The sequence below is a fragment of the Hibiscus syriacus genome, unplaced genomic scaffold, assembly GCF_006381635.1.
Source record: "Hibiscus syriacus cultivar Baekdansim isolate YM2019G1 unplaced genomic scaffold, ASM638163v2 tig00109926_pilon, whole genome shotgun sequence".
Classification (NCBI taxonomy): Eukaryota; Viridiplantae; Streptophyta; class Magnoliopsida; order Malvales; family Malvaceae; genus Hibiscus; species Hibiscus syriacus.
In genome coordinates, this window is record NW_024062532.1 from 1,162,190 (window position 1) to 1,186,220 (window position 24,031).

Consider the following 24,031-nt stretch of genomic DNA (forward strand, 5'->3'; position numbering starts at 1 on the left):
TTTATATTTCAAGTTGACTTTATTTTGGTAACATGGGCCTTTATTTGAAGTATTTGTTTCAGAATTGAATATTATTCCGCTATTGATAATTGGTTTATAGTGATCCAAATTCTACGACATGTTTTAAAAATTAAATTTTTAACTATTTAGTTTTATATTCATGAGTTAGGTTTTATCGTAATTTATTATATCCTTTTATAAATGTATTTATAATGTGATTTTATATTGATCGAATAAGGGTTTCAGAAAATGTCTTTAAAAATCATGGATATGATCCGCTAGACTTAGTCGAAACGCATAGGCCGGGTCTAGGGGGTTACATTTAATTGGTATCAGAGCTTTTGGTTTTTAAATCTCGGACTGTGTATGAGTCCAAATTGAAAATACGGTTTTGAAATATTTTTAAAAAAACAAGTTACTAAGGCCATGTCACAAAGTTTTTTATGATTTAAATTGTGTTCGAGACTCCAAGTGCTTATCTAACCCTAGGTTTTATTATCTGTAGTAATCTCGGGATCCACCAAAATGAGTGTTAGACGTGGACGTCAAACTAGCCGTGGACGAGGTCGAGCGACTAGATTTGCAGACCCGATCGATGAGATTCGAGTAAATCCCCCACCTTCGATAGGTGATCCTGCTCCTACGACCCCGACGAATTTGCCTCATACTGCTGCTACTGGCATGACTACACCGATCATATGTGCGATCGATATTGAGTCTGAGTCTACAGGAGTTGCTTTGGATGAGAATTTTGGCAGACAATTTCTGCAGTTGATACAGGGAGCGGTAAGAGCTGCTGGTGTTGTATCCGAGATTCCTATTTCGTAGACTCTAATTGTCAATGGAGTCAGAACTTTTGGGGGACAGATTGGTGAAGCTCCTACTGAAGCTGAAGATTGGCTCCAGGATACTGAGAGACGCATGGATCAGTTGGGTTTGGACCCAACTAAGAGATATCTGGGTGCAGTTGCGATGTTAGATGGCAATGCCCACACCTGGTAGGAGTCAGTGGTCAGTAGTGTTTCGGCTGATCGTTTGACCTGAGGTTTCTTTAAGGAGCGCTTTTGGAGCCGTTTTCTGGGAGAGCGCTATTTAGCTCAGAGACGACAGCAGTTCCAGGACCTGGTTCAAGGAGACATGACCGTTTCTGAGTATTAGATCGAGTTCTTGAAGTTGCTAAAATATGGAGTCAGTATGGTACCTACCGAGAGAGATCGATGTCGTAAATTTGCCCTTGGACTCAGATACGAGCTGCGTAGGTAGGTTGTGACCCATCAGGATGAGATTTTTGATGTGCTGGTAGGTAGAGCGAAGGATGCTGAGGAGGTAGAGACCTTGGCTCCAGCAAGAGACCGTGTTGATCGAGAGCGGCCTGGGAGATTTTCTGGCCCAAACGAGTTCTCCGCACGTCCTGGAAAGAAGACTCGTACTTCGGGTCCTTTTAGAAGCAATACCAGTTCTAGGCCTGCACCATATTCACCCTTAGTTGTCAGTCGAGATGGTTCTTCATTGTGGCCTCATGGACCCCTTTATGAGTATTGTGGTAAACGACACACAGGAGAGTGTCGTAAGAAAATGAGGGTATGCTATCAGTGTGGATCCAATGATCATTTTCGGAGGGATTGTCCACAGTTAGCTCCGTCAGAGCGGACCGCTACCCAGACTCCTGTGCGTTCTCAGACTTCAGTACAGACACTAACTAGAGGTCGTAATCAGGGAAAGCCTTATGGATCAGCATCCAGAGCCGATAGTAGAGCTCGACCCCAGCAGAGTCGAGAGCCTGCAGTTTCAAAGGCTAGACAACCAACTTTGATTTATGCCACCAGACGTCGGGATGATAGAGATGAGCCTGAGGTTATTGCAGGTACATTTACTATTTATTCTATTCCATACTTTGTATTACTGGAAAATGGTTCGACACACTCCTATATATCGAGTTCAGTATCTTGAAACCTTCAGATTTCGATTGAGAACACTGATAATACTGTTACGATTATGAGTCCAGTAGGACGGTCAGTGTTAGTGAATAAAGTACTTCGGCGTTGTCCACTGGAGGTTCAGGGAAAATTTTTTCTCGCTGATCTTATGGAACTTCCTTTAGAGGAGTTTGATTTAATTCTTGGGATGGATTGGTTGAATGAACACAAGGTAAATTTGGATTGCGAATACAAAAGAGCTACTCTGAAGACTTTGGATGGTCGGACTGTTGTGTTAATTGGTGAACGACGTGGCTATCTCTCCAATATAGTTTCAGCTATGGAAATTGATCGTATGATCAGGAAGGGATATGAGACTTTCATTGCCTATATTTTGAACACTAAAGGTTCATTGTCCACGATTGAGGAGATTCGTACAGTTAGCGAGTTTCCTGATGTCTTTCCGGAGGAGTTGCCTGGGTTACCTCCTGATAGAGAGGTAGAGTTCGAGATTGAGACTTATCCAGGATCTGCACCTATTTCTATGGCACCTTATCGCATGGCTCCAAAGGAACTTAAGGAGTTGAAGGTTCAATTGCAAGAATTATTCGATCGAGGATTTATTAGGCATAGTACCTCACCGTGGGGAGCTCCAGTTCTGTTCGTAAAAAAGAATGATGGGTCGTTAAGGCTATGTATTGATTATCGGAAGTTGAACAAGATGACAATCAAGAATAAGTACCCACTACCGAGGATTGACGACTTATTTGATCAATTGCGAGGAGCTATTGTATTCTCTAAGATTGATCTTCGTTCGGGGCATTATCAATTGAAAGTTAAAGGATCCGATGTTGAAAAGACGACCATTCGCACTAGATATGGTCATTATGAATTCTTAGTAATGCCTTTTGGTTTGACGAACGCTCCTGCAGCTTTCATGGATTTGATGAATCGTGTGTTTTGACTATATTTGGATCAATTTGTGGTTGTCTTCATTGATGATATTCTGATCTATTCTCGTACTGAGGCGGAACATGACGAGCATTTGAAGATCGTTCTACGGACTTTGAGAGAGCATCGTCTATATGCCAAACTAAGTAAGTGTGAGTTTTGGCTTCAAGAAGTGTCATTTTTTGGGCATATTATTTCTGCGCATGGTATTCAGGTCGATCCAAGCAAGATCGAGGCTATTTTGAATTGGAAGCGACCCAAGAACGTCTCTGAGATTCGCAGTTTCTTGGGTTTGGCTGGATATTATAGACGTTTTGTCGAGGGCTTCTAGATCATTGATGCTCCTTTGACAAAGTTGTTAAGGAAGAACGTGTCATTTGACTGGGGCGAGGCACAACAAGAGAGCTTTGAGAAATTAAAGGAGGTTTTGACTCAAGCACCAGTGTTGATTCAACCAGAGTCCGGGAAGGATTTTACAGTGTATAGTGATGCTTCACATTCAGGACTTGGTTGTGTTCTAATGCATGATGGTAAGGTAGTGGCTTACACGTCCCGTCAACTGTGACCGTATGAGTGTAATTATCTGACCCATGATTTGGAGTTAGCAGCAGTGATTTTTGCCTTAAAGATTTGGAGACACTATCTTTATGGAGAGAAGTGTTACATTTTCACGGATCATAAGAGCTTAAAGTATCTTCTGACCCAAAAGGAGCTTAATTTGAGACAGTGTCGCTGGCTAGAGCTTCTAAAGGATTATGATTGTGTGATTGATTATCACCCTGGTAAAGCTAACATTATAGCGGATGCTTTGAGTTGAAAGGTGGCAACAGAGTTGAGGTCTTTAATGGTCAGGATGAATTTATATGACGATGGCACTCTGTTAGCAGAATTGCAAGTTAAGCCTACTTTGGTTGATGAAATCAAAGTTAAGAAATTCCTTGATAGCTCATTGCTTTCCATGTTTGAGCAAATAAAGTAAGAGATAAGCTTAGATCACGCCCTTGATCAAGATGAAGTTTTATGCTTCAAAGGTCGATATTGTTTGCCTGATGATGCTGGGTTGAGGCAGATTATTCTTAATGAGGCTCACAGTAGTCCATATGCTATGCACCCCGGTGGAGATAAGATGTACCAGAATTTGAGAGAGAGGTATCATTGGGTCGATATGAAGAAGGACATCTCGGATTTTGTGGCTAGGTGTTTGACTTGTCAGCAAGTTAAGGCAGAACATCAACATCCATCAGGTTTGTTACAGCCTATTATGATTCCTGAATGGAAATGGAAGCGTATTACTATATATTTTGTTACTGGCTTACCTATGACTCCTTCGAAAAAAGATTCAGTTTGGGTGATTGTTGACAGACTTACAAAGTCAGCTCACTTTATTCTTGTGCGGGTAAACTATACTTTGGACAAACTGGCGAGATTGTATATTTCAGAGAGTGTCAGATTACATAGTGTTCCATTTTCTATTATTTCTGATCGAGATCCGAGATTTACTTCGAGATTTTGGAAGGCGCTACATACGGCTATGGGAACAAGATTGGATTATAGTACATCATTTCACCCACAAACTGATGGTCAATCTGAGAGAGTGATTCAAATTTTGAAGGATATGTTGAGGGGCTGCGTAATTGATTTTCGTGGTAGCTAGGAGAACTTTTTACCGTTGGCTGAATTTGCTTACAATAACAGTTACCAAACCAGCATTCGTATGGCACCCTACGAAGCACTCTATGGGCATAGATGTCGCACTCCGATCTGTTGGACTGAGTTACGTGATCGGAAGACTTTGGGACCTGAGTTAGTGCGCGAGAAGGAGGACACAGTCAGATTGATTCGTAACTGTTTGAAAGAGGCATTTGATAGGTAGAAGTCTTATGCAGATCAAAGGAGGAAAGATATACAATTTGAGGTTGGAGATCAGGTCTTTTTAAAGGTATCCCCGTGGAAGAAAGTACTGAGATTTGGGCGTAAGGGTAAGTTAAGTCCAAGATTTATTAGACCATTTTGTATATTGAAGAGGGTAGGACCTGTTGCATATCAGCTGGAGTTGCCTCCCCAGCTCAGTCGTATTCATGATGTCTTTCATGTGTCTATGTTGAGGCGATACCGTCCAGATCCAGGTCACATCATTCAGGTTGAAGAGGTAGAGTTGAGACTGATTTATCCTATGAGGAAGAGCCCATTCAAATCTTAGAAAGGGATGAGCGAGTTCTTCGGAATAGGCGTATCCCAATGGTCAAAGTTCAATGGAGTAATCGAGACCCCTCAGAAGCTACTTGGGAGACATTGGAGTCAATGGAGGCTCAGTTTCCTCAGTTATTTTCATAAGGTAAATTTCGAGGACGAAATTTCTTTTAGAGGGGGAGAATTGTCACACTTTGCCCCATAATTTTCTACTAGAAAAAAATATATATATATCTAATAGCACTATAGATAAAATAATAAGCACTATAAATAAAATAATAAGCACTATAAATATTATAATAGCACTAAGAATAAAATAAAATGAAATGGAGACAAAGGCATACCCACTATGCCATGTTTAGTTTTTTTTATTAGAAACAAATAATGGTGGGTTTATATTATATTAGGAGTTAACACATAAATTCTGCAAAAAAAAAAAAAAAAATACCCTCCCGTGCAGAACCCAAAATTGAATTTTTCAGTAAACTCACTCTTGAACATTCGGCCTGCCTCCTTCGATCAGTGGTGTGGTGCACCGTCGTGTCCTTCAGTCTCAGTAGCAACCATCGGTACAACCCCGACTAACCCAGTTCCAAAATCTGTCGCAGATAGATTGAATCGAGAAGAAAAATCGACACTTAAAACCCCGATCGTCGTTTTAAGTTTTGTCGATTCTGGCCATTCCAACAACTGTCTTGTTTCGTTCATCCGCCGTAGGTAAAGTCAGATCGTTTAATTTGGATAATATTTTAGTGTTTAGATTGAAAACATATTATAGTTGGTGTTGGTTTAGATTGCTGATAAATAGTTTTAAAATAGTGATAAATACGTAATTAATTTCGGTTATGGTGTTATTTTCGTAATTATTTTTAAAAGTGTGTTATTTTCGTATTTACTTTTAAAAAGGGTGTTATTTTCGTAATTAATTTTAAAACGGTGATATTTTGGCAATTATTGTTAAAACAATGATATTTTGGTAATTATTGTTAAATGGTACTATTTTGGTAATTATTGTTAAAACAGTGCTATTTTGGTAATTATTGTTAAAACAATGATATTTTGATAATTATTGTTAAAAACAGTAATATTTTGGTAATTGTTAAAAAAATGATATTTCTGTAATTTTACTGTGGACTATTGAACCCCTTTGACCATAACTTTGACCGGTTTTAAACGACCATTAAACGACATTTGATTTTGTTCGAGTATACATATTCTTACATTTTTCGACGTGCCGAATCCGTTTTCGAAGTCCGTTTCGTCAAATTCAAAACCGAAGGTCTCCAAATCACAGTCAAACCTGTTAACTTTGACTTTGACCAAAAATTCGAATTTTTGAAAAGTCATACTTTATGTTTTTCAACGTCCTAATTTCGATTCCGCAATCTGTTTAGTCAAATTCAGACGCTAAAGTCTCCAAATTGATAGTCAAACTCGAAAAAGTGCATATGTACTTGAGAGTTTTAGCTTTGAATTATTAAGTAAGGCTTGAGACTGATAAATGATTATTATTTGAAGGTACAAGAGACTATCCTGATCGCTCGACAGCTCGACCCAGCTCCTCTAGAACAGTTAAACCGCGTGTGCCAGTATTTACCCGTATGACCCGTAAATCTTATAATTTCAGAAATTGATTATGTTACCCTCTAGTAATGTAGTGTTATTATGAATTAGGTTCGAAAACTGTAGCAGAGCGTGGCGAGGCCAGTACTCAGTTGATCTACAGTTTGAACCTATTATCGAGGTATGTTCCCTAAGTACTATTTAATTGTTTTATCTGTTTTGAAATATGGTACATTGAACGCTATGATTTATTGTTTATTGATGGTTTATGGACAATGACTGATATATGACTATTGGTTTTCATTAATATATGATAACGATGTTTACTGATTTATGGAAATTATGCTTACTGCATAAATAGTATTTTTGAAATACTGATTTTGGGTTGGATTGAGTTACGGAGGTATAACTCTGATCAAGCTGATAAACCTTACGGACTTAATGGACTCTTGGGTAGGCTCACGAGCCCCAAGATGCTCTATTAGGTTGGCCCTCTTTGCTGTGTGCTTAGAGTAAGTCCTACGGACCTAAGGATTCAGACCCAAAAGCTTATCCTTAGGTAGGCTTCCTTTTTACTGTGTGCTTAAGGTAGCCCTACGGATGCGGTTATGGGGAACTGCGGTTGGTGTACAGGAGAAGGGATTTAAACTACGAGTTTCAAAAGTTAAACTTCATTATGATTTTATGATGATTTACTGAACTATTACTCGGTTATTGTACCTACTATGATTTTATTATACTATTGGGACACACTGAGCCTAGCTCACTTTTCGAAAATGTTTTTCCCCTTTCAGATACTGTTGGTTAGATATCCCAGATTGAGCACTTGAAGAATCAACATATATCTTGAAGTACATCTATTTGTAATGCTTTTATATTTCAAGTTGACTTTATTTTGGTAACATGAGCCTTTATTTAAAGTATTTATTTCAGAAATGAATATTATTCTGCTATTGATAATTGGTTTATAGTGATCCAAATACTACGACATGTTTTAAAAATTAAAATTTTAACTATTTAGTTTTATATTCATGAGTTATGTTTTATCGTAATTTATTATATCCTTTTATAAATGTATTTATAATGTGATTTTACATTGATCGAATAAGGGTTTCGGAAAATGTCTTTAAAAATTATAGATGTGATCCGTTAGACTTAGTCGAAACGCATAGGTTGGGTCTAGAGGGTTACAGAAACCATTATCTGTTTCGTATGCATATGGATGTTGATTGTTTGCCTTTACCTATTCTGCATGCATATAGATTTCAACTGTTTGCATCTGCAAACTTTCCCCCTTTTATGTGCCTTTTTCATCACTCTGTTCAACTAATCTAATTCCTTAGATCATGATTTCATTTATTTTTTCATATTTGGTGGAAAAAATGATTTCTCACTTTTCCTCTTCATGTTAACTGTTGAATCTCACGACAATTTTTCTATTCCATTGAATTAATAGCTGACTCTTGTTTTATGTCCTACATTTTGATAAAATTGCTTGTATTACGGCTTGACAATCCTCCACCAAAATATTAACAATAATAGTAAAAATGAACTCTTGGATTATGATAAATGAATGGAATACCATGTCTATTTAACTTGCTTGTAGGGAGCTATCTTGTCTTTAAAAGTTTGAAAGCTTGATTAGGGTTAATGAGTTTAATATTCTCGAACATTGCTCAACTCGTCACTTTAGCTTGATTTTGTGCTTGATACTGAACAAGTAGTAGTATTCGTTGAGCTGGACGTAAATAGGGTCAAACTGTTTACACCGTTAACTGTTCACACTTGTCAAATATATGCCTATATTTGCCTACTCAATAAATATCTATATTATTTTTATTTGTGTTCAGTTAACTGTGATTTATTTTCTCCAGTCTCTCTGGTAACAAAGGCTTGTGTGGAGTTCCTCCTTTACCGGATTGTCCTATGTTTTGGGAGAATGGTCGTTTATCTAAAGGTGGTAAAATTGCAATAGGCCTATCATGCTTCTCTTTTGTTGTTGTGCTGCTACTGGTGATCTACATATTATGTATCAGGAGGGGTAGAAATGATTATGATTTTGGTCTACCTTCAGATTTAATATGCAAGTATTATCTCAGAAGTTCAGTTTTTATCAGTTATCTCTTCTTGATATGTTTATATATATATATATATATATATATATATATATATGTCTCCACATGGCCCACCCTTTGATATATATTTTAACAATCCCTGTAGGAGGCAAAAAATTACTACTGATAAGCTAGTAGTGCAGTCCTGACTACGAAAGTTCAAAGCTAAATTAAACTTAACCATTTAACTCTAGAACCTCTAGTGCATTTTGTACCTGTTTTGGAAGCTATAAGTTACTTTAAAAACTTCCAACCCTGAAAGCTAATTTATTGGATCCATCATTGGGGTCTTGACTGATATCAAGTCAGGGTTATGATTCATGGAGAGATCAGATTTGAATAAATCTAATCGATTAGAAATGGAATTCAGTGAGAAGAACCAGGGTTATGATTTTTTAAACAAAAACCAGATGTATCCAACTGAAACATTTTAAGCAAAATCTATGCATGTATTTCTTATGAGTTAGAATTTTATGGTTGTGGTAAATCATGTCAAGGTTTGATGTTAATTCCGACTAGGTGGAGCTTAAGAGATCAAAACTCTTTCAGAAGATGCTAGTTTCCTCTAATATTTGTTATAGTCTGGATTCCATTTTGGCAATGTCAGTAGGCATCTTCCACATAGTAATTGCCTTACGGTTGTATAAAACTTAAATTTATGGCATGATAGAGGAGACATTACAGCTTTTCTAATGTTCACTGTAGACTAGAGTGCATGAATGAATGCTGCCACATCTGCCTATAATGTAAAGTTATTTGGAATTTGCAACAAAAGTGAAGTTGATGTCTTTATTCTCCCGTGTGTGTTTTGTTAGTTGAAATCTATCACCTTTTTCCAGTGTGTTCATTGAATCTTATCGACATTATATCGTATCATGTTATGGCGTTTGCAGCACTTGCTGCAAAGAGGAACAGGTATCAAAGACAGAAGTCACTGATGCATCTTGAAATGCAGGGTCAGCACGCCAAGGGGTTGCCATCACTTCCCCTTAATCCTCATTAGCTGCCATCCAGCCAGCCAGCCAGCATTGCAAGGTAGGCTTTTACTGTTTTTAGTAGTTCTCCACTCACTCACCAAGAGGACACATATCTTAGATTAGAGGGGGACCATGCAATTGCAACTATTGAGGAGAATATACCATAAAATAAGCAAGTGAACGAATTGCTGCTATGCTAAGAGCAAAGAATAAAGAGTTGGTGGATTTGGATTTATTCAGCAAAATGGGGCCTTTACAAAGTGGCATTGGCTCATAAAATGCACTGTGTCTCTGGATTCACTATTTAGTTTTTCCCACTTGTTTCCAAGGGGACAAGGGTTTTTTCCCCCATGACATTTGGTGAGCACTGCAATGCATGAATCATATATATCCACACTTAAATGTCATGTAAATGACACCACTATTGTAACAGCAAGAGGTCCAAGGTTGATCCATCATATGTTCAGCTGATTTTAATGTGTATACTCACTCTTTCACCTTATGGATGTAGGGTTTGTATTTATTTGTCTCATAAACTGAATGTTTCTGCAGACCTTGTAATAGAAAGTATTAAACATCTTGTACGAGCTGTTTCGTTTCTTTTCTGTTGCACATATGAGATACTTCAGTTGCATTATCTCTTTAACTAGCTCTAAAGCTTGTCGGCAATTCATTCCGTTGCCCGAGCTCACATGGCAAACACACACACATATGTATAAATTAGAGGTCCAGCATAGTGAGTAGTGACCGTAGAATAACTTGGAAGCTCTAAAGTTATGTTTTGATGTTGCTTAATGATTATGAGACTAAATAAGGGTTACTTGGTGTTTAATTTGACATTTTTAATTATCTTTACAAGATTCACTAGTCATTTGTACAGAAATCAAACACTACTAAATTACTAACAACATTATACTAAGGTTAATGATGAAGATGAAAAATGATACAACTGCAAAACATGTTATTTTTTTAGGCTTTAATATCAAAATAAGTGTCAAGACTATAACTTTATTCTCGAATAGGTGCTTAAGCTATTTTTTGACTCATCCAGGTGCCCAACATTACAAATGTTATCATTTTAGGTGCCCGAACCATCAATGGTGTTAATTTCTACCGTTAAATGACTCGTGTCACAAGCTGGTAATTTTAAAAATTTTATTTAAAATTAAAAAATTAAAATTATATATATATATTAAAAAAATAAACATTTTGAAATAACCCAAAACTTTGAAAACCTTCATTTCAACTCTTAAATCCACGTCGATCGTTGCCTTTTTCCGTCAGCGAAGCTCTACCCGACCTCACCTCTCCCGACGACCAAAACCTCTATGAAATTGTGACCGATTGACAATCGATCGATGGTGAATTAAAATTTTATACTCCACGAACCCTAGGATGAAAATCGTGATCCCACACGATTTCGATGGCCAATCAACGACAACTACGACGACGTATGACTAGGAGGATGACAAGTACTATGTCGGCCACGATGGTCGTGGCCGGCGACCACTTGAAGAATTTTGTCAGTCAACCTTCATTTTTGATCTTGGATTCAAATGAAGCCGACAAGTTTTCATCATCACAGTTGATCAAGCTTGAGCTACCTTGTCATGTCTTAACCATCATCTACTGAACTCCAGAGAAATGCTTCTTTTCGTCTTCTCCGACCTTCTTCACCTCCTCCTCAACAACGTCGGCTTTTTTCTCGGAACGTTTTTTATTCCTGAAGTTGAAGAAGCAACATTTACTGGAGTTACACGATTGTTCAACGTGACTGTCTCATGTTAGGTCAGTCGATTCAACACGTCACATCAACATTCTAGGATATTACATGGGTCGAGTTTTTGATCCACCCGATCCAATCCGAGAACAATGACTTCTCCACCCAAATTCCGATTTGACCCGTATAATATATACCGTCCATCCTACCCGACCCGACTTTTCGAAATAAAATCCTAATCCGACCCGACCCGAAATAATAATAAAAATTATTCATTAAAAATAATAATTTAATTGAAAAGATATATATAGTGGTATTATTGTAATTATTCCTAAATATATAAGGTAAAATTATATTTTTCGGATCGAGTATTTTTACCTTAAATCCGAGTCCGACCCGAATATCACCTTTAAAAAAATCCGACCCAACCCGATTTTTTTTTAAAACCTGACCCGATCAGGTTAGGTCGAGTCGGGTCCCCATCAGGTTCGGGTCCCATGCCCATGCCTAATATTACCTAGGTAACTGTCAGTGACTACATCGTTACTTTTGAAATATTAGAGACCGCTTTCGAAGTTTACCCCAAGTAAAAATTTAGTTTCCAACATTTTCTTTCGGGAGGAGATGAAGAAAGTGTGACAAACCCATTTTCTGCCGTTCTTCGTTTCATCTCTTTATTTAGTATTTCCTCGCTAACTAATTAAAACGTTGACTAGCAGATGGCGGAGAGGCAGCTGATCGTGGCCGTGGAGGGCACCGCCGCCATGTCTCCCTACTGGCAATCCATCCTCTCTGATTACCTTGAAAAGATTATCAGGTCTCCTTCCTTCTCCCTCTCCTTTTCTTTTACTCCAATTGCTTCAGGTGTGGAATTATGATATCTGGATTTACCTTTAGATCTTACTTAAGAAAGAATCTAAAGTGAAGTTTATAATTCAGGTGTGAATTTACTGGAATTTCCTCATTTTATTAATGAATATGATGGTATTTTATAATTGCGTTTTGCTTGTCTTTTTCTTCTACCTAAACTTCATCTTACATGCCATCCTGCCGAGTGTCTCATTGCCTGTATTGGACTTAATGGCATAAACTTACCTATTTGAATGTTTCATAGTTAAACATATATCTTGTCTGATAGATCATGTTAACTCCGCAGGTCTTTCTGTAGTAACGAATCGGCCGGGCAGGTAAAAAGGCTTATCTCCTCCCCCTTGTTTTTTTTGATAAGCCACATGATATCAGATAATAAATAATATTTATTGCGGATAACCTAGCAAACAAATGACTGATTGTAAGACAATCTTATTGGCAATCTAGAGTAGGCCTCCAAATTTACACGAGGGAATTAACATCAATTTCTGTGAATTTAGAGGGCCGTTTAAATTTTTGAAATTTCTGCCCGGTCACGTTAAGCCATTCGGTTTGCTCAATGTTGTGTTATATATTAATTTAGTCACTTTTAAATACAGAAGAATTCTCCATCAAATGTTGAGCTTTCATTGATCACATTAAACGCGCATGGATCATACTGGGGTATATTGTTCGCTTCCCTATTTCCTTTTTGCTTTTTAAAAGTTAAAAGTGGTTTACTAGTATAAAAAACTACATTTTTGTGTGTGGAAAATGTGGTGCGATATGCAGCTTTTCTAGTACAACGTAGTGGGTGGACAAAAGATGTTGATATTTTCTTACAATGGCTGTCAGCCTTAACTTTTTCTGGTGGTGGTTTTAATGATGCTGCAATTGCTGAAGGCCTTTCTGAAGCATTAATGGTATGGCGTGTCAATCTTTTATGCGTTTTGAGGTGAATTAGTGCTTTGGTTTAAGTTCCAATTCATTCCTATTTGGGTAAATTGCACCAGATATCACTAACCTATTTAAGTTTGTTAATTATCTAATCATTTTTTGCTCCAACTGAACCTTCAAATTTATTAAATATGCTATCAATATACCACTTCCTACTATATATTCAATTAAAATTGACAGACTTTGTCCCTGTAGGCCTTATCTGATATTGTAGTACATTTATCATGACATTTTACTATTTAGTCATTTGATGCACTACTCAGATGTTTCCTATTGTTGCAAATGGAAATCAAAGCCATCAAATTGTTGATGGGAAAAGACATTGCATTCTTGTTGCTGCCAGTAATCCTTATCCTTTGCCTACACCAGTCTATCGACCACAGACTCAAAACTTGGAGCAAAGAGAAAATGCGGAATCACAGATAGAGAGTCGTCTGTCTGATGCTGAGACAGTAGCTAAATCATTTCCTCAGGTAATTCAAGAGTACTTTGATTCTCTTGTCTCCTAGTTATAGCCTTCATTTTTAGGAGGTTAACTGACTTGTATGCTGCAGTGTTCTGTTTCTCTATCTGTGATATGTCCGAAGCAACTTTCAAAGCTAAAAGCAATCTACATGGCTGTAAGTATTATGATGATAACATTTCTTAAGCTGTTTTTGTTGTATATCTTTTGGGGACTTTCTCTCTTAACATTAGATATGTTGCCCATGTCTGCCAAGATCTACTAGTCTCTTCTTGAACTTTTAAGAGAACATTTTAAAGGGTCTATGCTTTTTAACCTGCTGGTGGACTATGATGATAGTTCCATTGCACTTTTTTGAAATTTTCTGTTATACATATGAAGTACTTTTTGAGCTAGGGATGAGCTTTGTATACACATAAATAAACATCTGGATAAAGTAGATTTTGACTAGACTTTATCCTAGATTGTTTTCGTTACTTAACATTCTCTGCTAATTGGTGTTAGGTATTCTAACTGCATTTCACAAATACAGGGAAAGAGAAACCCCAGTGCACCAGATCCACCATTCGGAAATGTTAGAAACTCTCAGTTCCTTGTTCTCATTTCAGAAAATTTTATGGAGGGTCGTGCTGCTTTAAGTCTCCCTGGAGTTCCAAGTTTGGCACCCAACCAGAGTCTTGTGAAAATGGACATGGCTCCTGCCACTTCGGTTGCGGAGATGCCTCCAACTTCTGTTCCATCAGGTGATTTATGCAGAATCTATTGGTAACTTCTGATGGAATGTAAAACTAATCTATCAGCCCTCTATCTTTGGATAGGATCAGATGAGACTTATTTAAACTTTAAATAAGATAAGTAGGGGTGTTCATTCGGTTAAAACGGTGGCCGACCGAACCGAACTACCCTTAACCGAATTAACCGAACTTTTTTTTTCTTTAACCGTTAACCGAACCGAACTTTTTTTCAAACATATTAACCGAACCGAATTAATTTCAGTTAATTCGGTTAATTTTCGAATTAACCGATTTTTTTTTTAAATTTTCTAATTTATATAAAAATTAAATGTTTTTAATTCAAAAAAAGTTTATAATTAATTTAAATAATATATAATTATAAAATAAAAATTTCAGATAAATTTTTTAATTAATTAATATTGATTTAGATTTAAAAGTTATTGGATCTTAAATTATTAATTGAGTTTTAAATTGTTTGGGCTTAGCCCAAATGTTATATATAATATATTTAATATTTTTTAATTAAAAAAACAGTTTACAATTAATTTAAATAATATATAATTATAAAATAAAAAATTTATATAATTTTTTAATTAATTAATATTGATTTAGGTTTAAAAGTTATTGGATCTTAAATTATTAATTGGGTTTTAAATGGTTTGGGCTGAGCCCATATGTTATATATAATATATTTAATATTTAAAATTTAATTTCGGTTAATTCGGTTAATTCGGTTAATTAACCGAATTCGAACCGAATTAACCGTTAACCGACCGAACTAATTCGGTAACCGAACCGAATTAACCAAACTAATTCGGTTCGGTCGGTTAACCGAATTAGTTCGGTTATTTGAACACCCCTAAAGATAAGACTTAAGAGAATAACTTAACTCCTGACTCCTACTAGTATACAGAAATTAACAGAAAGTAAAACTACTAGTATTTGCATGACTCCAATTTATACTCCCCCTCAAGCTGGTGAGAATACATTGTAGAGTCCCTGCTTGGATGTGAACTCATCAAAGGTGATTTTTGGAAGGGACTTGGTGAGAACATCAGCTAGTTGCTTCTGTGTAGGAACAAAGTTGATTTTTACAGAATCATTGTTGACCTTTTCAGAGATGAAATGTTTTTCAATCTCAATGTGTTTGGTTCCGTCATGGTGGATAGGAATTTTAGCAATGCTGATAGGCGATTAGCTGTCACTTTGCAATTCAAACTGCTCACTGCAATTCACCTCTAGTTTTGTTAGCAGCCTCTGTATCCACATCCCCTCACAAATTCCAATGACATCCTATGTGCCTCCAGCTCAAACTATATTCCACCTGGGCAATTGAGTATTACTTCATTAACTGATTCAGGAGCTGTTAGAGGGACTACACAGGTTCCAGAAAACTCAAGTCTTAATCCATTTGCTTCTGCAACTTCTAATGTCGCTGGAAGCTCAAACATTGGAATTTCTCAGCAAATGGGTAATGTTCAAGGAGCGGTGAGTATGGGCCGGTCAGTACCCTGCAGCATGAGCCAAGGAAACCTTGCAGGAGCACAATTGGTACAAATTGGTGTTGGCATGATCCAGAGCATGAGTGGTCTTGGTCCATCAAACTTTTCTTCTGGAACCAGTGCGACGATTCCAACTCCAGGAATGTCTCAACCGGTACAATCTGGAATGCAGACACATGGAGTGAACAACAGTTCATCTGCGAGTTCCAAATATATTAAAGTGTGGGAGGTAATCTAAGTGATGACAAATAATTAGATATGCTGTTTTGGTGAAAAAATCTCCTTGCAATGAATAGATGTTGAACCATTCTGTGTCAATTCATTCTGAAATCTAATTTTAGTTTATTTTTTTACACGTATATCGTGCTAGAAGTACTTAATAGTTTTGCTTCTTATGTTCTTGTTTGATTTTGGATCTCCCTATAAAGCATATATTTAGAAAGCGTTTTTTCCCTGAGGAAAACATGCAGTGTACAATATCTTAGAATAGTCTTACTTGGTGATTTGATGTTATTTGTTTATTTTCTAAATAGTATGGTCCCTCCTTAAATCAAACGGGCATTATCATTATGACAAGTATCATTTTCTTAAGGCTTTATTTTTGTTGTAAGGTATGTGAATCATGTGATGAATAATGATATTGGAAGTCTAAAAGTTGAAACAGCCTTATTCTTAACATGACACTTCTGAACTCTGTTAAGGACCTGAAATGTTGTTGGGATGCTACTGTGGAAACATTCCATGCTTTTCCATTTTCTTGAAAGGTTCTATAACTTTTGTTATCTCCTGGATAAGACAGCACCTTGACCGAAGTAGTGTTTGAGGGAGTGACCAGGAAAGCTGCAATGTTTTGACTTTGGTTTTCTCCTTGTGCATCTTGATTTTCATTTTTCATTGTCCCTTGTAAATACCTTTAAATGACATTGATGACTTTTGTGTTTCATATTAAATCTCTTGTACTATTTGCATTTTCGTTGTTGTATATTTGGCTGTGCGATTGCTAATAACTCTTGAATGGTCAATATATACAGGGAAATTTATGTGGCCCAAGGCACGGAATGCCAGTGTTCATCACTAGATTGGAAGTACGCTATCAAACATCTGATGATAATTTTGCTTCAAATATACCACATTTTCATTTTTGTTCGTCATCTTATTTTCATTTATGTTTTTTTATTAATGGCTTGCATCTCTTCATTAACCACACATCTGACATCGGAGCTATTTTATTCTCAAATTCTAATTTGGTGTGTAAAGCTTTAGCTTTAAATATTTGTTTCTGGGTTATCATCGTGCACCAGCTTCTGTGAGGTAAGTATATGTTTAATTTGTGTGGCTTGTGAATTTTTTTTTGTTCGCAGAGGAAATTATAATTGATAAAAATGCTTTCGTTATGTTTCTTTTAGTGGTGGCCTTAGTATTGTTGTGTGGCTTCTGTTCTTACATTACCATACTCTTATTTTTGCATTCATTTAATGCCAATCTAGCTATAGAGCCTGAGGATTTTAGTTTTTGTCGTGTCAGATTTGCAACACACTGGCCACAAACCATGACCATAATTAATGTTATATCTGAGGATCACGTGAGGAACAAGTAAGTTCGAGTCGGAGAAAAAGTTTTCCACCTTCAGTTTTTTCATTAACCTTTTTTTTTTATATCAGGCATTATGTTGGGAAGTCGGATTTTTTAGTTTTCAGATCAATGCATCAGCACGGATTTCTTGAACAGCTAAAGAAGTATAAGCTTGTAAGTGGCTGTAGGATAAATTTTGCTTTGAAGCAATGAAGAATTTAAATTTGAATGTCTTCCAAGAAACTTGTAGACCATCCCATAAGCAAATTTATACTCAGACACTTCCTGGGACTTTGTAAAATTGTACTCTTTTGAGTGTTTCTAGGAACCATGCTGAGTTTTAGATTTCTCAAACTTTTATCCTATCAACCATTTGCAAATGTGGAATTATGGAATTTTTACTGCTGTATTATTCTTGACATAATTTCTTGCTTTTAATTTTCACAGTGTGCTGTAATCCAATTGCCATCACAGACGTTGGTACTTTCAACATCCAATAAAGCTAACCGCCTGTTAGGAATGCTTTTACCTGGGGTGAGAATTCTGACTCTTGAGTCCAAACTTTAGTTGGTTGAGTGTGTTTTATTAGCATGATCATTAGTGTTAGTTCTAACATTCCACAGTTTAGGAGTTAATAAAAACCTACCATAAATATATGGAAAAAGCTATAAATTAGATGAGTAGCCTTTGCTTTCATCTCCATTTGCTTCTTGTTTTTGCTATTAGCTTTTTACCTTTGCTCCTGAGAAAGATGCTAAAATACGAAAATGAATTTGATTAACAAATTACTAATCCTAACATCAACATTAGTTCCCCAACTATCACTTTTGTTCCATTTTGGTCACCCAACTTTTCCCCCTTCAAAACCATACCTAACATTTACTTTTAGTTTCATTTTGGTCACCCACCGTTAAAAAATTAACAAAACCACTGTCATGGCATTTTTATATATTTTTTTCGATGAAGTGGCATTATCTTGTAGTGACACATTTGTATCACCATTAATTTTTAATGGCGGGTGACCAAACTGAAACCAAAACTAAATGTTAGGCACAGTTTTGAACAAAAAATAGTTGGGTGACCAAAACGGAACAAAAGTGATAGTTGGGGTACTAAACGTGTAGTTTACCCAAAAAAGTTGGAATTTGAGTTTTTGCTTTTCCAAAAGTATTACTAGCTTTCTGCAACAAAATTAAAAGACAATAAAGAAAAGAAGGCATCAGATGGAATTGGAAAATTTTGTCATTGCCAGTCCACTTAACTAGACCTTTTCATTCTATCTGAACTAAGATCTGTGTGGAATCCAGGATAATGTATTCCTTACATCAAACCAGCATCAGCATTAGCAGATCCTACAGCAGCAGCAGCAGCAGCAGCTCCCTCAGCTGCAACAACTACAGCAGCAGCAAGCAACAATAATGTTTGGATCAGGTTATGTACAAGGTCCAGGCTGATCACAATTAGTTTCTCAAGGGCAAGTTTCATCGCAGGCCCTATCTGAACTAAGATCTGTGTGGAATCCAGGATAATGTATTCCTTACATCAAACCAGCATCAGCATTAGCAGATCCTACAGCAGCAGCAGCAGCAGCAGCTCCCTCAGCTGCAACAACTACAGCAGCAGCAAGCAACAATAATGTTTGGATCAGGTTATGTACAAGGTCCAGGCTGATCACAATTAGTTTCTCAAGGGCAAGTTTCATCGCAGGCCCTATCTGAACTAAGATCTGTGTGGAATCCAGGATAATGTATTCCTTACATCAAACCAGCATCAGCATTAGCAGATCCTACAGCAGCAGCAGCAGCAGCAGCTCCCTCAGCTGCAACAACTACAGCAGCAGCAGCTCCCTCAGCTGCAACAACTACAGCAGCAGCAAGCAACAATAATGTTTGGATCAGGTTATGTACAAGGTCCAGGCTGATCACAATTAGTTTCTCAAGGGCAAGTTTCATCGCAGGCCCTATCTGAACTAAGATCTGTGTGGAATCCAGGATAATGTATTCCTTACATCAAACCAGCATCAGCATTAGCAGATCCTACAGCAGCAGCAGCAGCAGCAGCAGCAGCAGCAGCTCCCTCAGCTGCAACAACTACAGCAGCAGCAAGCAACAATAATGTTTGGATCAGGTTATGTACAAGGTCCAGGCTGATCACAATTAGTTTCTCAAGGGCAAGTTTCATCGCAGGCCTTATCTATCATGCCTGGAGGAGGATTTATGAGTTAATTACTGGTAAATAGATGAATAGCAAGAAATATAAATAGTTAGGAGATCATCATGATCCATATGATACTGAAGCTTGTCTAGCTAGATCTCTAATTACTCGAATAAGTGGATGTATGAAATCCAATATAAAGTTGCCACAGATTTCTAACACTGCTGAGCAGAGGATAGTGTCCAGACATTCGGTAAATGTCCAGACTCCAGACCTTTAAGTTTGATCAGAAGCTCTCCACAGATCTAATGTTGATTGTGCATCTGTGCCCTTCTATGTAAGGAACGACATAAATGTGTAAAATTGACATGGGGACATCTTATTGGAGAGTTGATTTATTAAAAAAATGACATGTAGCATATAACGACAGCTAATTATAGTGATCATAATAAAGCTAATTAAAAGTTTTGTAATATTAATACAAGTTATAAAAAAAATAGTGACTAAATTATAAGTACCCTAAAAGTTTAGTGATTAATAGTGTAATTTACCCTTGTTTTGAAAAAAAAAGATGAATTATGCATTTAGTAACTAAGCTATCGATTTTATATGTTTTAGTACCTAAACTTTCAATTTTTCAAAATTATACTTAAAGTTTAGTTTTTGTTTCATTTTAGTATCCGTTGTTAAAAATTTAACACGTTTGGCACCTAAACTATTAGCTTTGATCCGTTTTAGTATTTAAATTTTTAGTTTTTTCAAAACTTAAGTATGATTTAGGCACAAAGTGCATTTTGGTACCTAGACTTTAGGTATGATTTTAGGCACAAAACTTAACAACAGAGTGTTAAAATGAAACAAAAACTAAACTCTATGTATGATTTTAAAAAAAAATAAAAATTTAGATACTAAAATAGATCAAAACTAATAATTTAGATACTAAATACATAGTTTATCCTATAAAAAAAATGCCCCACTCACGTGAAAAGTCCCTAATATCCTCCTAGTCCTACCAATACTCTCTTCCCATATACCTTATCCCATCTCCTCAAGTAACTTTTAAGACAAACTCTCTCTGTCTCTCCCATCCTGCAATACAAAATGTTGTCCATGGCAACTCCGTTAACTGTCTATACTACATTCACTTTGCATTTTGGCCACCATAAATCCTCCGACACCACCATTTGCTTTAAGGCAAACCCCAGTTTGAAGAAAAGAACGACACCCACCTTCAAAGGCGGAAGACTAACTGCCTCGGCAGCACTCACGGCTGAAACATCCTCAGAGACGGAGGCACCACCCATTACGGTTCCTCAAAAGTATGAGGTGGCGGTGAAGCAAGTTGGGAAGCCCAGGATGGTTCTGAAATTCATATGGATGGAGAAGAACATAGGGTTGGCACTTGATCAAGTCATACCTGGCCACGGCACTGTTCCTCTCAGTCCCTATTTCTTTTGGCCTAGGAAAGATGCTTGGGAAGAGCTCAAGGCCACTCTTGAAAGCAAGCCCTGGATTTCCCAGAAGAAGATGATTATTCTTCTCAATCAGGCCACTGATGTCATCAATCTCTGGCAGCAAAGTGGTGGCAACCTTTCCCAGAGCTAGAATATGTTATCTTCTTATTCATTCTTTTTTCTTCTTTTGATTTGCAGTGCTGATGGATTTGTTTAATCAACTGAATTTGAGAATTGTTGTTGGTTTTAGCAGGAAACCTAACTGTGCTGAATTGTTGTTGTTGTTCTTATTTTAGTACTTTGAAATGTTTTGTTTCTCAATATGTTTCAACAATCATTCAAAAAAAAAGTTTACATCTCATGGAAATTAACAAAATGATGAAGAATGAAAAAACAAACTTATAATGCTACTCGCCAGAACTTGAGAATGAATTTAGTATGGTGATGCTCCTCAGTATCCACGCAATTGTCTTGTCCTCACAGAAAATGGACCCTTGTTTATAGTGAAGTGTCGTTACCTTTCGTCTCGGAACTTCGAATGGCATTTTCCGAGGGGTTTTCAGGTCCCGTCTCATGCTTCAGGCCAGCATGAAGGGTTGTGGGGACTTGATTATCAGAAGAGTTCTGAAACATCGGTCCGGTATTTTCAGAGTGCTCGTCGTCCTTGCCTTTGAACTCTCTTGTGTTCATATCAAAACTGGGATCATAGAAATCATGGATATCATCATCACTGTAATGGATAACTACTTCCTTTTCCAATAGCTTGATTGGGTCCACTTCATCCAAGGACATTGTTCTCATGTCCAGGTTTCCTTCTGATGATTCTTTACTCGAAGGACTCGAGATCTTGATTTCCGAGGTCATCGTGCCCTGGTTCGACTCCTCTGCTTGGCTGCCTTGATGAGGTTCTTTACCTTTAGAACCACTAGGTTCATGAGTGTCAAACACTCTTTTTCTTTGACTATCAAGACTGTTGTGATCATCAGGATCATGGAAATCAGACCGGGAGAGCTCCATGGCTGCTCTTGCCGCTGCTGCTGCATGTGCAGCCGACTCAAAGGCTGCTTGAGCGGCATCGGCTACATCCTTGTACTTTTTCCTTGCTTTTGGTGAATCGGAGAAGTCTTCGTCGTCTCCTAGGCTTGAATGGTTGGTTGCCTTACCTAATGTGTCTAGCTTGGACTGGCTATGATTCTTGCTTCCATCCAAATTTTCCTGTATTCATAAAATCATTAGCAATTTATAAGTTATCTCTATATGATTGTTGTACTAAATTGCTTACATCAGCAGCGGAAACAGAGGTTTCATGGAGTCGTAAGGCGATGCCATTCTCGGCCGCAATCTCGTTGAGCAGATCCCTTCTGCTCTGCAAGTCCGGTTGTCTGGTTGAGAGTTTCTGTATAATCTGTGGGGCACAAAGATTATGTTATACACCATACTTCACAACTCAACCGAACATTGTTAATAAACATAGGAAAACTTCATTACATGGTTCATTTTTCTAGTAATTAGACAGATCAAAACAAAGATTTACCATAGTGTTCACTCCACAATTGTTGCGCAGCTCGATGGCACGAGCAGCGAATTCTTTACCGTAGCGAGACACGAAGATCGCCCGAATCTCTTGAAGCTCGGGGAAATCACCACACCTCGAAGATGCAAAGAGCAAGCCGGAGATTGCCTCCTTGAGCTCACCAGGACAATCCCTGCAAATCAAATAGAAAACTCGGTGACCAACAAAAACCGAAGAAAAAGAAAAGGAAATGATACATGGAAGAAGAAGCCTACTTCTCTTGCTCAATGAGATGGACTCTTTCAATCAGGAGATTACAATACCCTTCCAGGATACCAAACACATACAACATATTTTGTTCCTTCACCACCTGCTCAACCTGTCCGAACAAACAAACCTCAACAGTTTTAGCTCCGTAAAGAAAACCGACACAGGAACGTTACTCGGTACTTACTCTGAGAAGAGCACGGTCGTGGTGGCCTTGTTGAAGGAGCTGCACGACGTCGGAACGAGCGACGTTGCGTCGAGCCTCGCGCTGGTTCTTGAAAACGGAGAGACGGGAAATGGCCACACTGATAACTGACTTGAACTTGGAGGGCTTGAAGCCTCTTCCGAGCAAGGCGTCGAGCTTCTTCCCATATGACCCTGTTCAATCAACCCTCGGACAGTCTGTGTGAACGAGTGAGGCTAGGCTCCGAGTAGGGGTGTGCCTTTATGTGCTGTGCTAGCTGAATATTACGGGGATTGACTGTTTACGTGTTCCGTTTTCTTAACAACCAAGTATTTGGTTTTCCTTTTCTAGACGATACACAGATGGGAAAACCAAATGAAGAAAAAGGAAGGCTTAAACGCGGTTAGTTGAGCCAACAATTTCCCGGAAGGGACGTCAACCCTGCAAATTGACATCTTAGCGGCCGATTTCTTTATATTTTATAATACAACGGGCCCTTTTTAGTAATTTACGTGTAAGTTTCGATCCGTTTTAGTATTAACAGTTTTTTCTTTTCAAAATTATACTTAAAGTTTAGTTTTAATTCATTTTAACACCCCGTTCAAAAATTTTACGTTAACTTTTGAACAAAAATTGAAAGTTTAGGTACTAAAAATGACCAAAATTGATAGTTTAGGTATTAAACGCGTTACGTTTTTAATAGCCGGATACTAAATTAAAATAAAAACTAAATGATAGGTATGATTTTGAAGAGGCTAGAAGATTAGGTTACTAAAACATACCAAAACTAATAGTTTAGGTATTAAATACGTCATTTACCCAAAACAAAAACGGCAGTTGGCTACTCAAACAAAAATATAATTTCACCTCCAAAAGTGATTCATAAAATATAGGTTATTGACGTGTCAATAACTGATTCATTGATTTTTTATTTATTTGAAAGAACAAATA

At 37.3% G+C, this 24,031-nt stretch overlaps 3 protein-coding genes across 5 annotated transcripts; 2 read left to right on the plus strand and 1 right to left on the minus strand.

Moving 5' to 3' along the window:
- The first annotated feature begins 12,081 nt into the window (after window positions 1-12,081).
- On the plus strand, window positions 12,082-17,682 carry LOC120210681 (mediator of RNA polymerase II transcription subunit 25-like). Of its 3 annotated transcripts, XM_039209382.1 has the most exons (11): window positions 12,082-12,248; window positions 12,588-12,618; window positions 12,901-12,964; window positions 13,073-13,203; window positions 13,501-13,710; window positions 13,792-13,857; window positions 14,233-14,443; window positions 15,795-16,165; window positions 16,968-17,021; window positions 17,461-17,529; window positions 17,598-17,682. In XM_039209382.1, exons 1-10 carry the CDS (start codon window positions 12,151-12,153, stop codon window positions 17,497-17,499), a joined length of 1,275 nt encoding a protein of 424 aa, XP_039065313.1. In that variant the 5' UTR covers window positions 12,082-12,150; the 3' UTR covers window positions 17,500-17,529; window positions 17,598-17,682. The 3 variants fall into 3 exon arrangements, with proteins under 3 accessions (XP_039065313.1, XP_039065312.1, XP_039065314.1); XM_039209381.1 differs by lacking the exons at window positions 17,461-17,529; window positions 17,598-17,682 and having other exon boundaries at window positions 16,968-17,328; XM_039209383.1 differs by lacking the exons at window positions 17,461-17,529; window positions 17,598-17,682 and having other exon boundaries at window positions 14,233-14,373; window positions 16,127-16,165; window positions 16,968-17,322.
- A 3,026-nt stretch (window positions 17,683-20,708) lies between these two features.
- On the plus strand, window positions 20,709-21,365 carry LOC120210682 (30S ribosomal protein 3-1, chloroplastic-like). The gene has a single exon (XM_039209384.1). It carries the CDS (start codon window positions 20,764-20,766, stop codon window positions 21,265-21,267), a length of 504 nt encoding a protein of 167 aa, XP_039065315.1. The 5' UTR covers window positions 20,709-20,763; the 3' UTR covers window positions 21,268-21,365.
- Window positions 21,307-23,535, minus strand: LOC120210752. The gene is made up of 6 exons (XM_039209444.1): window positions 23,439-23,535; window positions 23,084-23,274; window positions 22,905-23,008; window positions 22,651-22,822; window positions 22,399-22,521; window positions 21,307-22,331 (listed from the first exon to the last, which is right to left on the minus strand). Exons 1-6 carry the CDS (start codon window positions 23,533-23,535, stop codon window positions 21,615-21,617), a joined length of 1,404 nt encoding a protein of 467 aa, XP_039065375.1. The 3' UTR covers window positions 21,307-21,614.
- Window positions 23,536-24,031: the final 496 nt, after the last annotated feature.